General features: G+C 42.5%; 1 protein-coding gene across 1 annotated transcript in view; it reads right to left on the minus strand.

Moving 5' to 3' along the window:
- Positions 1-13175: 13175 nt before the first annotated feature.
- Positions 13176-13645, minus strand: part of LOC139025578 (uncharacterized) — a 4249-nt gene continuing 3779 nt past the window's right edge. The window contains exon 2 of the mRNA XM_070440715.1: positions 13176-13579. Coding sequence (XP_070296816.1) covers positions 13176-13579 — 404 coding nt within the window. The remainder of the gene's footprint in view (positions 13580-13645) is intronic.

Here is a 13645-nt window from a genome sequence, read left to right on the forward strand (position 1 = left end):
CCACCATAACCATGACAATACCAACACAACCATGACAATACCACGCAACCATGACAATACCACGCAACCATGACCAATACCACTAACCATGACAATACCACACAACCATGACAATACCACGCAACCATGACAATACCACGCAACCATGACAATACCACATAACCATGGACAATACCACGCAACCATGACAATACCACATAACCATGGACAATACCACATAACCATGACAATACCACATAACCATGACAATACCACATAACCATGACAAATACCACATAACCATGACAATACCCACACAACCATGACAATACCACATAACCATGACAATACCACATAACCATGACAATACCACATAACCATGACAATACCACACAACCATGACAATACCACACTAACCATGACAATACCACATAACCATGACAATACCACATAACCATGACAATACCACATAACCATGACAATACCACGCAACCATGACAATACCACGCACAACCATGACAATACCACGCAACCAATGACCAAAATACCACGCAACCATGACAATACCACGTAACCATGACAATACCACACAACCTGGACAGTACCCCACAACCATGACAATACCACAATACCATGATAATACCACGTAACCATGCCAATACCACGTATCCATGCCAATACCACGTAACTATGGAAATACCATGACAATACCACACAACCATGACAGTACCCCACAACCATGACAATACCACGTAACCATGCCAATACCACGTAACCATGCCAATACCACGTAACCATGCCAATACCACGTAGCCATGCAAATACCATGACAATACCACACAACCATGACAATACCACACAACCATGACAATACCACAATACCATGACAATACCACGTAACCATGGCAATACCACAATACCATGGCAATACCACAATAACACCACAATACCATGACAATACCATGCCAATACCACGTAACCATGCCAATACCATGACAATACCACAATACCATGACAATACCACAATACCACACAACCATCACTTCATCATCAAATAAAATTTAGAATAGTAGAAACTACATAAAACATTTTAAACTTGGTGCACAACAAAGATAGCCCAACTAGTGTCACCACAAGAGCAGAGCCTGGAAGCTCACTTTGAGCTCCTAATGGAACAAAGGGCCTCAACAGCTTTTCCAGCCAGAGAAGCATTCATTCCACATAAGCAGAGCCCAGAGCAAAGGCCCTCAACAGCTTCTCCAGCCAGGGAAACCTTCATTCCACATGGTTCTAACCTGGTGGTTCCTGCCTGATGGCCAGTATAATAGAGGCTAGTAAATCTTAACAGGTCAAACATCTAGCCGTAGGTCCATCTCACTGACCACTGCTCCTTCCCATTGGCCCTTAGAACAACTGACTGCGTTGCCTGGATGGTCTAGTGGTCTAAGTTGCTGCCTCAGGAATACATGCACCAGTCCAAGCGAGGGTTCGAATCCGACCCACTGCTAGCAAACCCTCAGTCTCACTGTCCTATATAATAAATAAAAACAAGATATATGAAGCCACTGACACTAAGAACAGCTGACAGGGGTCAAAGGTCCATCTCACTCACTAACCATTGCACCTGAGATTTAAGCAACTGTTGACCATCGAGGTCCATATGAGCAGAGTTAATAGACTATCAATCTTAACAGGTCAAACATCTGGTCATAGGTCCACCTCCTTAACCACTGAACTGGAGCTAACAGCAAGTGTTTGTCTTCTCTCTCCTTCTCATCCTCTTCTCTCCTCCTTTTCTCATTCCCCTCTCCCAGATGGGTTTCTTCCGCCGGCGCTACCGGGAGATCATCGAGGCCGAGAAAAACAGGAAGGACAGAGCTGACGAGAGCTGGGATTGGGTGGAAAAGAACCACTGAGGGACAGAGAAGACAATGAGAGCACAGGGTGTGGGGATTGTGTCAATGGAGGATCCAATGAGCTGAGAGCTTTCACCACAGCCAGCCAATCAGGAATAAGGGCCCTTCAATCTTCCATATGTGGAAGAGAAATAAATGGTCTCTGGATTTTTTGGAGGGAGACTTTTTTTTGTGGGTGGGAGACTGGGGATCGAGGGAACTAACAGACAGACATCTGAGGTGGAGGTTGGTGTCGCTCGCTAGGGTCAGGTTCATTAGGACCCTAATTCAGTGCAACGGAAATTGGAAATGAGCGTTTCTTATTGGACAATCCCATGGATTCCATTCCTGTTTGTCTGTTTTCTTCCGTTTGGTGTCAAATTAATACAACACTCGCAATAGAATTCAATTAGTCCCTATGGAGGAAACTTCCTGCCAACGGAAATAAACAAAATGGAACTGTTAAAGAAACAACGGGCCTGTTCAGGATGCTGTAATGTTCCAGAACATTCAGATAGAAATATATTGTGCAGAACAGACATGATGCGTTAGCTCTAAACATTCTATTTCTATCTGCAACGTTCTGAGTATTTCACGTCACTGAATACACCGAAGGAGATAGACGTCCTTGGACAGGATGTGGCAATGACGCGGATATTATCGGACGGGACAACAAAAACCCTCAGGGCTCTGTTTTAATAGTAGTGAACATTTATTTTTATACATATTAAAGCCATATTGTATTAAATTGGGGCTTTGCGAAATGGTTGGTTCGAGTTTTTGAAATCTAACGTAAGCATATATATATATGTTTTTTTTAAAGCACTGATGTCCGAGTTAATGCTATGTTTCGGCGTCTTTCCTTTAGTTTCCAGGCCAAACACACAGCATGTTATGTATAGTAAATTAGTCAATTTGTATATTATCCAGTATCGTGAGACGTGGATTTTCTGGAGTGTGAAAGATTGTGTCTTTTAATTCTGTACTGTTTCCTGCTCACAAATATCTCTTTAATATCGCACACATCTCCCTCTCCCTTAGATAGATAGCTATATGGGCAACCAGCCACGCAAGTCCAATGAAGGCCCACAGAAATACAATTACAGGAGCGGACATTCCCATTCAAGTCAAAATTATATTTCTGTGTGTAGACCTTCCATTCACCATAAACATAGATATATTTTTTTGTCACACATCGAAGTTGTCACTCGCATGAAGAAATGCTGATAACCAAGCAAAAGAGCTCTATGAAATGTTTAATTGACTATACAGTGCATTCGGAAAGTATTCAGACCCCTTGACTTTTTCCACATTTTGTTACATTACAGCCTTATTCCAAAATGGTTTAAATAAAATAAAATATTCAGCAATCTACACACAGTACCACATAATGACAAAGCAAAAACAGGTTTTTAGAAATGTTTTCAAATTTATTAAAAACAAAAAACAGAAATACCTTATTTACATAAGTATTCAGACCCTTTGCTATGAGACTCAAAATTGAGCTCAGGTGCATCCTGTTTCCATTGATCATCCTTGAATCCAGCTGTGGTAAATTAAATTGATTGGACATGATTTGGAAAGGCACACACCTGTCTATAGAAGTTCCCACAGTTGACAGTACATGTCAGAGCAAAAACCAAGCCATGAGGTCGAAGGAATTGTCCGTAGAGCTCTGAGACAGGATTGTATCGAGGCACAGATCTGGGGAAGGGTACCAAAACATTTCTGCAGCATTGAAGGTCCCCAAGAACACAGTGGCCTCCATCATTCTTAAATGGAAGAAGTTTGGAACCACCAAGACCCTTCCTAGAGCTGGCCACCTGGCCAAACTGAGCAATCGGTGGAGAAGGGCCTTGGTCAGGGAGGTGACCAAGAAACCGATAGTCACTCTGACAGAGCTCTAGAGTTCCTTTGTGGAGATGGGACAACCTTCCAGAAGGACAAACATCTCTGCAGCACTCCAATCAGGCATTTACGGTAGAGTGGCCAGACGGAAGCCACTCTTCAGTAAAAGGGGCATGACAGTTTGCCAAAAGGAACCTAAAGACTCTGACCATTAGAAACAAGATTCTCTGATCTGATGATATCAAGATTGAACACTCTGGCCTGAATGCCAAGCGTCACGTCTGGAGGAAACCTGGCACCATCCCTACGGTGAAGCATGGGGGTGGCAGCATCATGCTGTACGGATGTTTTTCAGCGGCAGGGACTGGGAGATTAGCCAGGATCGAGGGAAAGATGAACGGAGCAAAGTACAGAGAGATTCTTGATGAAAACCTTATCCAGACCGCTCAAGACCTCAGACTGGGGCGAAGGTTCTCCATCCAACAGGACAACGACGCTAAGCACACAGCCAAGACAACGCAGGAGTGGCTTCGGGACTCTGACAAGTCTCTGAATGTCCCTGAGTGGCCCAGACAGAGCCCGAACTTGAACCCGATCGAACACCTCTGGAGAGATCAGAAAAGCTGTGCAGCGACGCTCCCCATTCAACATGACAGAGCTTGAGAGGATCTGCTGGGAAGAATGGGAGAATCTCCAAATACAGGTGTGCCACGCTTGTAACATCATACCCAAGAAGACTTGAGGCTGTGATCGCTGCCGAAGGTTCTTCAACAAAGTACTGTGTAAAAGGTCTGAATACTTATGTAAATGTGATATTTCAGTTTTTATTGTTAATAAATTAGCAAAAATGCTTTGTCATTATAGGGTATTGTGTGTAGATTGATGATGAACAAAAACAACTATTTAATCAATTTTAGATTAGGCTGTAACATAACAAAATGTGTAAAAAGTCAAGGCGTCTGAATTCTTTCGGAATGCACTGTATAATTTAACGCTTTTCCAGGCCCTCAAAGTGCTTTATACAGTAAAGAGGAAACACACATCATCCACCACCCAGCAACCCATTGACATCATCAACACCATGACATCATCAACCCGTTGACATCATCAACTGTAGCTAGAGAATATCATTTACACTTCATTTGCCACATTTCACAAAGTGTGGTGTTTTCAGACTGACGGTATTGAATGTACTCTGAGTTAGGCCATGGAGATAGTGGATAGACAGCTTAAACAGATATACTAACAATCATTTTTAGCTCAATAACGCATTCCACTTGTCGCAATTAAGCTGAGAAGAACCATGAATACGATGATAGTCTGGAACATTTCACAAATCATGGTCTTTTCCCAATTTTATTTTAAATTTATCCTATGAAATAGGGGCAGAGATGAGTAGAAAAACTAACATTGTACCTTTAAATTGCGGTTATACCTATGTAACTAAACAGTAATAACTGTAGTAACAAAATTGTAGATACATTGTAATATAATGGTATAGGGCCATGCATTAGATGCTAGTTAGAACAGTTTGGTTGACATTTAAAACGTGTATTTTTACACACATCCCACCAATCTGTGGAAGCTACTTGAAATGTGTAAAGAAAAAGTGCAATATAGGCTATATTCTATGAGAATCAAGTGTTAAAAGCTGTTTTGGCAAGTAACTATTGCTCAGGTATGCAGATGATCAATCACAAGCTTAGCCTCTTTCAAAAAGGTTTTCAATTTCAGTAAACATGTTTTTATGATTCTCAATGTAGGATCATATGGTGATTATAAAGCCAAACATGACCAAATAGGAGTTGGCTATACAGCACAAACAGATCTGGGACCAGGCTAGAGCAATATAAACAGATCTGGGACCAGGCTAGAGCAATATAAACAGATCTGGGATTGGGCTAGAGCAATATAAACAGATCTGGGACCAGGCTAGAGCAATATAAACAGATCTGGGATTGGGCTAGTACTGAACCTTATAAGATGGTTTACTCTTTATGGCTAGGTGAACATAGCCTGGATCTAAATTGTTCCATTTCACTATTGTTTCATTTCAATTTTACAATAGTGAAACTGGACAATACAGTTTGAATCCAGGCTAGGATGAATATCCAAGATCGGAGTAAACTACACCTACCTAACTACACCAATTCCATTACTAGAGGCACAGGGCATTGCATACCTACTGTACCTACACACATTACTAAAGGCCCCTTCCCATGGCAGTTGACTAATACCCTATAGCAAGGTAGGGAATGTGCTTCACTCTACTCCATCATGCACAGACTACTAGCTCTTTAAGACTTATGGGAACAACTTGTTTTGAAGTCAACATGTTGGAATGTACTGTAAGGAATAAGAACCGATCTGACTGAACAGTCTAGAAAACCACCATTAAAGCTACAATCTGGGATACATTTGTTTGGGATATACAGCTGAGGGATGAGTGGTACTGGTATATAACGAGAAAGCTACAATCTGGGATTCATGTGTTTGGCGTATACAGCTGAGGGATGAGTGGTACTGGTATATAACGAGTGTGACAATCTGGGATCGTAGCCTTGAGAAATGGCCCATTAATCAGTTGTAAGAGACCCATAGCCCTGTAAACCCCAGTGTCTCTTTCTCAAACGGTGAATCTGTGTTATCTGATAATAGGAGTAAACCCAATTTAATCCAAAACTTTCCTTACATGGAATTATGTAATTGACGAACAAGTGAGATGTGTTTGGCTGTGAGATACAGTGCCTTCAGAAAGTATTTACACCCCTTGATCTTTTCCCACATTTTGTTGCCTGAATTTAAAATAGATCAAATGTAGATTGTGTGTCACTTATCTATACACAATACCCCATAATGTCACAGTGGAATTTAGTTTTAATAAATTTTTACAAATTAATTAAAAATGAAAAGCTGAAATGTATTGCGTCATAAGTATTCAACCCCTTTGCTATGGCAAGCCTAAATAAGTTCAGGAGTACAAATATGCTTAACAAGTCACATAATAAGTTGCATGGACTCACTCTGTGTGTAATAAGTGTTTAACATGATTTTTGAATGACTACCTCATCTCTACCCCACACATACAATTATCTGTAAGGTCCCTCAGTCGAGCAGTGAATTTCAAACACAGATTCAACCACAAAGACCAGGGAGGTTTTCCAAATCCTCGCAAAGAAGGGCACCAATTGGTAGATGGGTAAATATAAAAGCAGATACTGAATATCCCTTTGAGTATAGTGAAGTTATTAATTACACTTTGGATGGTGTATCAATACACCCAGTCACTAAAAAGATGCAGGCGTCCTTCCTAACTCAGTTGCAAGAGAGGAAGAAAACCACTTAAAGATTTCACTATGAGGACAATGGTGACTTTAAAACAGTTACAGAGTTTAATGGCTGTGATCGGAGGAAACTGAGGATGGATTAACAACATTGTAGTTACTCCACAATACTAACCTGCATGACAGAGTGAAAAGAAGGAAGCTCGTACAGAAGAAAAATATTCCAAAACATCTATCTTGTTTGCAATAATGCATTAAAGTAATACTGCAAAAAATGCGGGAAATACATTATTTTTTTGGTCCTGAATACAAAGCATTATGTTTGGGGCAAATCCAACACAGCACATCACTGAGTACCACTCTTCATATTTTCAAGCATAATGGTGGTTGCATCATGTTATGGGTATGCTTGTCATCGGCAAGGACTAGAGAAATTTGTTTTAGGAAAAAAGAAACATAATAGAACTAAGCACAAGCAAAATCCTAGAGGAAAACCTGGTTCAGTCTGCGTTCCAACAGACAGCAAGACAATAACCTAAAACACAAAGCCAAATATACACTGGAGTTGCTTACCAAGACAACATTGAATGTTCCTGCGTGGCCTAGTTAGAGTTTTGACTTAAATCAGCTTGAAAATCTATGGCAATACTTGAAAATGGCTGTCTAGCAATAATCAACAACCAACTTGACTGAGCTTGAATAATTTTTTACAGAATAATGGTGTGCAAAACTCTTCAAGACTTACCCAAAAAGACTCACAGCTGTAATCGCTGCCAAAGGTGATTCTAACATTTATTGACTCATATGGTTGAATACTTATCTAATCATGATATATTAGTGTTTTATTTCCATTTTTAAAAATTATATCATTTTTCTTACACTTTGGCATTACAGATTGTTGTGTGCATATCGTTGACCAAAAAATGACAAATCAATTTTAGACTCACTTTGTAACACAACAAAAAGTCAAGAGGTGTGAATACTTTTTGAAGGCAGTTTGTTTTTAGACTGACAGGTTGTGCGTTTATGAAAGGGTTGAAGAGTTTATCAATGTGCAATCCCAAATGAAGCATGTGCTGGGTATAAAAAGATAAGTGGCACATATATATAAACGGTCTTCGGAGGTGCAGAGGGGCCTTTATGTGATGGTGATGAAATTAGATAAGTGTCTCAGCATCGCTCTAACTAGGGCTCGCTCAGTCTGTTTCGCTAAAGCGTTACAGATTGCGCCATAGAAATGTCAAGGTAATTTCCGATTGAGTCAATATATGCAGTGTTTACCGTGAATGCAGTTTCAACTAACGGAGGATTTATACTATACAGGCGTCACTTGCCTAGCCACGCTAACCTCGCCCTCGTGCGTTCTGTAGTGGTACAGTACAACAGCCATTGTCAGCCAATCCAGTAGGAGTGGAACCTATGGTGAGCTTTGATTGGTCACTCGCGTTGCGATATCGCAGAGGATTTGAATAACGTTTGCCTTTCTCAAACTTCAGCTCCCTCGACCATGCTCGCGTCACTCAGCGGTCCTCCCGCCCACTCCACTTCATTCCATTGAAAGTTAATGGCTTCCGATATTCCACTGCGTGATGCTACTTGCTAGTATTAACGGGCCGTAACGCGGAAAGGCTGAACTTCCGCAGATTGAATAGAGCCAGAAATTAAGTATAGCTTTTCAAAGCCAGTTTGTGCAGTGCTCTGTTACCCGGCTAAAACACCTTACTGTGCTCACTATGATGGCTTAGGTCTTTATCAATCATGCTGCATTGATCTTTGATTGGTTGATTTGTTAGAAATACACCCTATATTTTAATGTCACTCCTTCCTTTCACTGGCATGACAAATACTGTACACATTCACCCGTCTCCTCTGCACCTGATATAGTTATCTATTCATATTAGCAGAAAGGTAAACACTACATGTTGGGTTGTATTTTAACGGTTTAGTTTTTTTATTTCTATGTCGTTTCACCTTTATCACACATTAGAATGCTGTATTAAATAAACTACTCTCAATATGTTTGATGTTTAAACTCATGTTCAAGCTTTATATTTATCTGTTGATAAATTTGAAATTAAAACTGTGGTTTTCTCTTTTTCTTTAATCAAGAAATGTTCTCCCAGTTTGACATTGCTGCAGCGGATTGCTTTTTTGTGGTGTATGGTAACATCTGGTGGCAGACCGCTAGCAGTCTCACACAGTCAAAATGAGAAGTGGGAAACGTCAGCTGATACTGGTTGCCATCAAAGACTGGCACATCAAGCACATGGCTCTTCACTCAGTTACCTGTAAATAATTCATGTGAGTTGAGACAACCAGACTACAACACAGTTGCAGATAGAGCTGTTATCCTCACAGGTAAATTCAATATTTAATTTATTTTTAAAATGCCAGCATTTTAATGAAGTAGTATTGCTACATGATGCAAGTTAGCAGAGCTGAACCAGAATGCTTTCATTGTTCTATGGTTAAGAAAATGAAATGCTTACTTTGAAGATGTTTGTAAGGAGACCTAGTTATTATTTTGTTTAAACTGCTGCAAATAAAAACAAATCAACATYATGGGCAATCTGTCTCATTTGTAAATCTAGCTTCATTTAACATTACTAACCTCCTGACCATCACTCCTGCAATACCTTGACAGGGTCCAAGACCAGTGTCCAGGTATGGCATCTCTCCTGGACTAGGCTGGTCTGATAAAGACAGCTGCTGTAGAGAAGGTGGGAGCCCCCATCGCAGCCCACCTGGTCCTGCTGTGTGAGGTGGCAGAGGGGCCGGAGGGGCCAGAGCAGTTCACTCAGCTAGAGGGGGCTGGAGGGACCAGAGCAATTCACTCAGCTAGAGGAGGCCGGAGGGGCCAGAGCAATTCACCCAGCTAGAGGGGGCCGGAGGGACCAGAGCAATTCACTCAGCTAGAGGGGGCCGGAGGGACCAAAGCAATTCACTCAGCTAGAGGGGGCCGGAGGGACCAGAGGAATTCACCCAGCTAGAGGGGGCCGGAGGGGCCAGAGCAGTTCACCTCCAGTCTAGATGTGGATGTATACTCTGGCTTTTCAGATCACACCTCTGTGGTGATCCAGCACTTTAAAGTGTTAAGAGAAGAGCTGGAAGGACAGCAACATCCACACCTCCTCAGTCCACTGCAAGAGGATGCATGCTAGCACATCTCACCAGCAGTCCAACCAACTAATCAGGCTGTAGGATCAATTCTGGATCAAAAAGTAAGAGACCTTGGTTTTCAGTCTCCTGTTCTGGATGTTTCAGAAAGAGGTTCTACAGTTGAATCTAAAGTTGAGCCCTCAGAAAAATAAATTTGAGAACCTGTGATGGCACACAGACTTCAAAGATGATTTAAAGGGGCCAGCTGTTTCAGGTGAAGCGAAACCAATTACAAAGCCTCTTAATTTCAATCTTTTGCCCTTCTTGTATGAAGTTGTGACTGTAACCAAAGAAAAATATGTGAGGGTTCTTAGCAACGCCTGTACAGGGGTTCTGGAGCTGTCAAACTGTTATGCCCAAGCTTCAAAAGAAGCTTCAACTATTGTTGACGCTGTCGATAGTCAGACATTGGATATCTTCAGATCAGAGTTAGTGACCCTGACGCAGTTAGTCCAGACAGCTCAGGAGACTGCGATGAGCTCAGCCATGAGTATGGACAGTCTCTACAAACACAGTACACTGTTCTCTGACCTGATCAAAAACATCAGGAAAGTCCTCTTACCAGCTGCTGGAACCTGGTACCATACCGCTTATTCAATGTTCCAAGGTCATCCGCCGAACATGGCCATTACTCAGAAACTCAGCAAAATGATGAGTCTGTGTGCTGATGTGGTGCAGCTGTTGACGTCGTCTGATATAACGGTACCAAGCGACTGACAGGAGAGCTTCACGGTTTTGCACAGCAAGCTGAACTTAATAGCTCATCAACGTCAGGTAGATCAACTTGAGGGGCCTTGTATTCTGTGGGTGTTTCGGTCTCACTTTTACTGACTTCTCCTTATCGGAACAAGGGAACCGTTGATGAGACAGTTGACCCCTCAGAAAAGGTTGACGGCCATGTCTGAGAACTCACTGCGAATCAGAGGCAGCAAGACTGACTACTTAAACAGTAAAGGTGCACACAAAGTGAAACCATAAACGGAATTGCAAAAGGAGTTAAAGAATCTCACTGAGGCATACTTACAGGTAGCTGAGGACCTCAGCATTGTGTCCCTGTCGGTTGTCCTCCAATTTGCCAGGTCAGAACTCCTTCAAAGGCAGCTCCTGGGTGCTATCCGACGACTTGAACAAAGTTAATAAATACTATGTCTAAACATCGTAAACGTCGCTTATACAGCTGCCGAGCTCCACAGACGTCCGAGGAGGCCCAAGAAAGATGAGAATGCAGCAGAATCGCTTTTATAAAACGTCAAAGCAGCTACGAAGAGCGTTGAAGACTGTTTCAACTACATTCGCAACCCTCGTGCTTGGGTTAACCTGAGGTCCATCAATGATCATCTGTCCATCCAGATCTCAGACATGGTGAGCCGAGCCAGGCTGGTAGTGGAGACCCATAGTATCCCTCAGTCTGGAGATCAAGATACATATGGTTGACCAAGGCTCGCTATATAGTCTAAGAGATCTATAAGGTGGATGGGCTAAACCAGGAGGCTATAGAACAAGTCAAGGTAGAGGTTTTTGTAGAGTTAGCTTTGTTCATTGTTGTCTGTGTTTTGGAAGTTAGCATTTTAGCTTTGTGTACAGTATGTTCCCCTTGTTTTTATTACTTTAATCACACACTGTAGTACTTTGATATTGTTATATGATGACAATCATGTTATAAAATACATACAGTGCCTTCGAAAAGTTCAGACCCTTTTTCTACATTTTGTTACGTTACAGCCTTATTCCAAAATGGATTAAATAAAATCCTCAGCAATCTACACACAATACCCCATAATGACGAACCAAAAACAGGTTGTTAGAAATGTTTGCAAATTCATTAAAAATAATAAACAGAAATACCTTATTGACATAAGTATTCAGACCCTTTGCTATGAGACTCAAAATTGAGCTCCGGTGCATCCTGTTTCCATTGATCATCCTTGAGATGTTTCTACAACTTGATTGAAGTCCACCTGTGGTAAATTCAATTGATTGGACATGATTTGGAAAGACACACACCTGTCTATATAAGGTTCCACAGTTGACAGTGTATGTCAGAGCAAAAATCAAGCCATGAGGTCGAAGGAATTGTCCGTAGAGCTCCGAGACAGGATTGTGTCGAGGCACAGATCTGGGGAAGGGTACCAAAACATTTCTGCAGCATTGAAGGTCCCCAAAAACACAGTGGCCTCCATCATTCTTAAATGGAAGACATTTGGAACCACCAAGACTCTTCTAGAGCTGGCCGCCTGGCCAAACAGCAATCGGGAGAGAAGGGCCTTGGTCAGGGATGTGACCAAGAAACCGATGGTGACTCAGACAGAGCTCTAGAGTTCCTCTGTGGAGAAGGGAGAACCTTCCAGAAGTACAATCATCTCTGCAGCAATCCACCAATCAAGCCTTTATGGTAGAGTGGCGAGACGGAAGCCACTCTTCAGTAAAAGGCATATGACAGCCCGCTCAGACCATGAGAAACAAGATTCTCTGGTCTGATGAAACCAAGATTGAACTCTTTGGCCTGAATGCCAAGKGTCACGTCTGAAGGAAACTTGGCACCATCCCTACGGTGAAGCATGGGGGTGGCAGCATCATGCTATGGAACAAAGTAAAGAGAGATATTTGATGAAAACCTGCTCCAGAGTGCTCAGGACCTCAGACTGGGGCGAAGGTTCACCTTCCAACAGGACACCAACCCTAATATGTGAGTATTGAATAGCTGATACTTTAAATATTTTAACTACATACAGTATGTTCAAATAATATAAGTCATGCATTCGGACACTATTCAGACCCCTTGAGTTTTTCCACATTTTGTTAAGTTACAGCCTTATTAAAAAAAAAAAAAATCCCCTTTTCAATCTACAAACAATACCCCATAATGACAAAGCAAAAAAAAGTACAGTCCCAGATGCAGTACAGTCCTGCATCAGGGACTGTACTGCAGGGGGTGGGTCCTGCATCAGGGACTGTACTGCAGGGGGTGGGTCCTGCATCTGGGACTGTACTGCAGGGGGTGGGCCCTACATCAGGTACTGCAGGGGGTATGCCCTGGAACTGGGACTGTACTGCAGGGGGTAGGCCCTGCATCTGCAACTGTACTGCAGGGGGTTGGGTCCTGCATCAGGGACTGTACTGCAGGGGGTGGGTCCTGTATCTGGGACTGTACTGCAGGGGGTGGGTCTTGCATCAGGGACTGTACTGCAGGGGGTATACCCTGCATCTGGGACTGTACTGCAGGGGGAATGTCCTGCATCTGGGACTGTACTGCAAGGGGTGGGTCCTGCATCTGGGACTGTACTGCAGGGGGTGGGTCCTGCATCTGGGACTGTACTGCAGGGGGTGGGCCCTGCATCTGGGACTGTACTGCAGGGGGTGGGTCCTGCATCTGGGACTGTACTGCAGGGGGTGGGTCCTGCATCTGGGACTGTACTGCAGGGGGTAATGTCCTGCCATCTGGGACTGTACTGCAAGGGGTGGTCCTGCATTCTGGCCTGT

Source organism: Salvelinus sp. IW2-2015, unplaced genomic scaffold (genome assembly GCF_002910315.2).
Source record: "Salvelinus sp. IW2-2015 unplaced genomic scaffold, ASM291031v2 Un_scaffold2876, whole genome shotgun sequence".
Lineage (NCBI taxonomy): Eukaryota > Metazoa > Chordata > Actinopteri > Salmoniformes > Salmonidae > Salvelinus > Salvelinus sp. IW2-2015.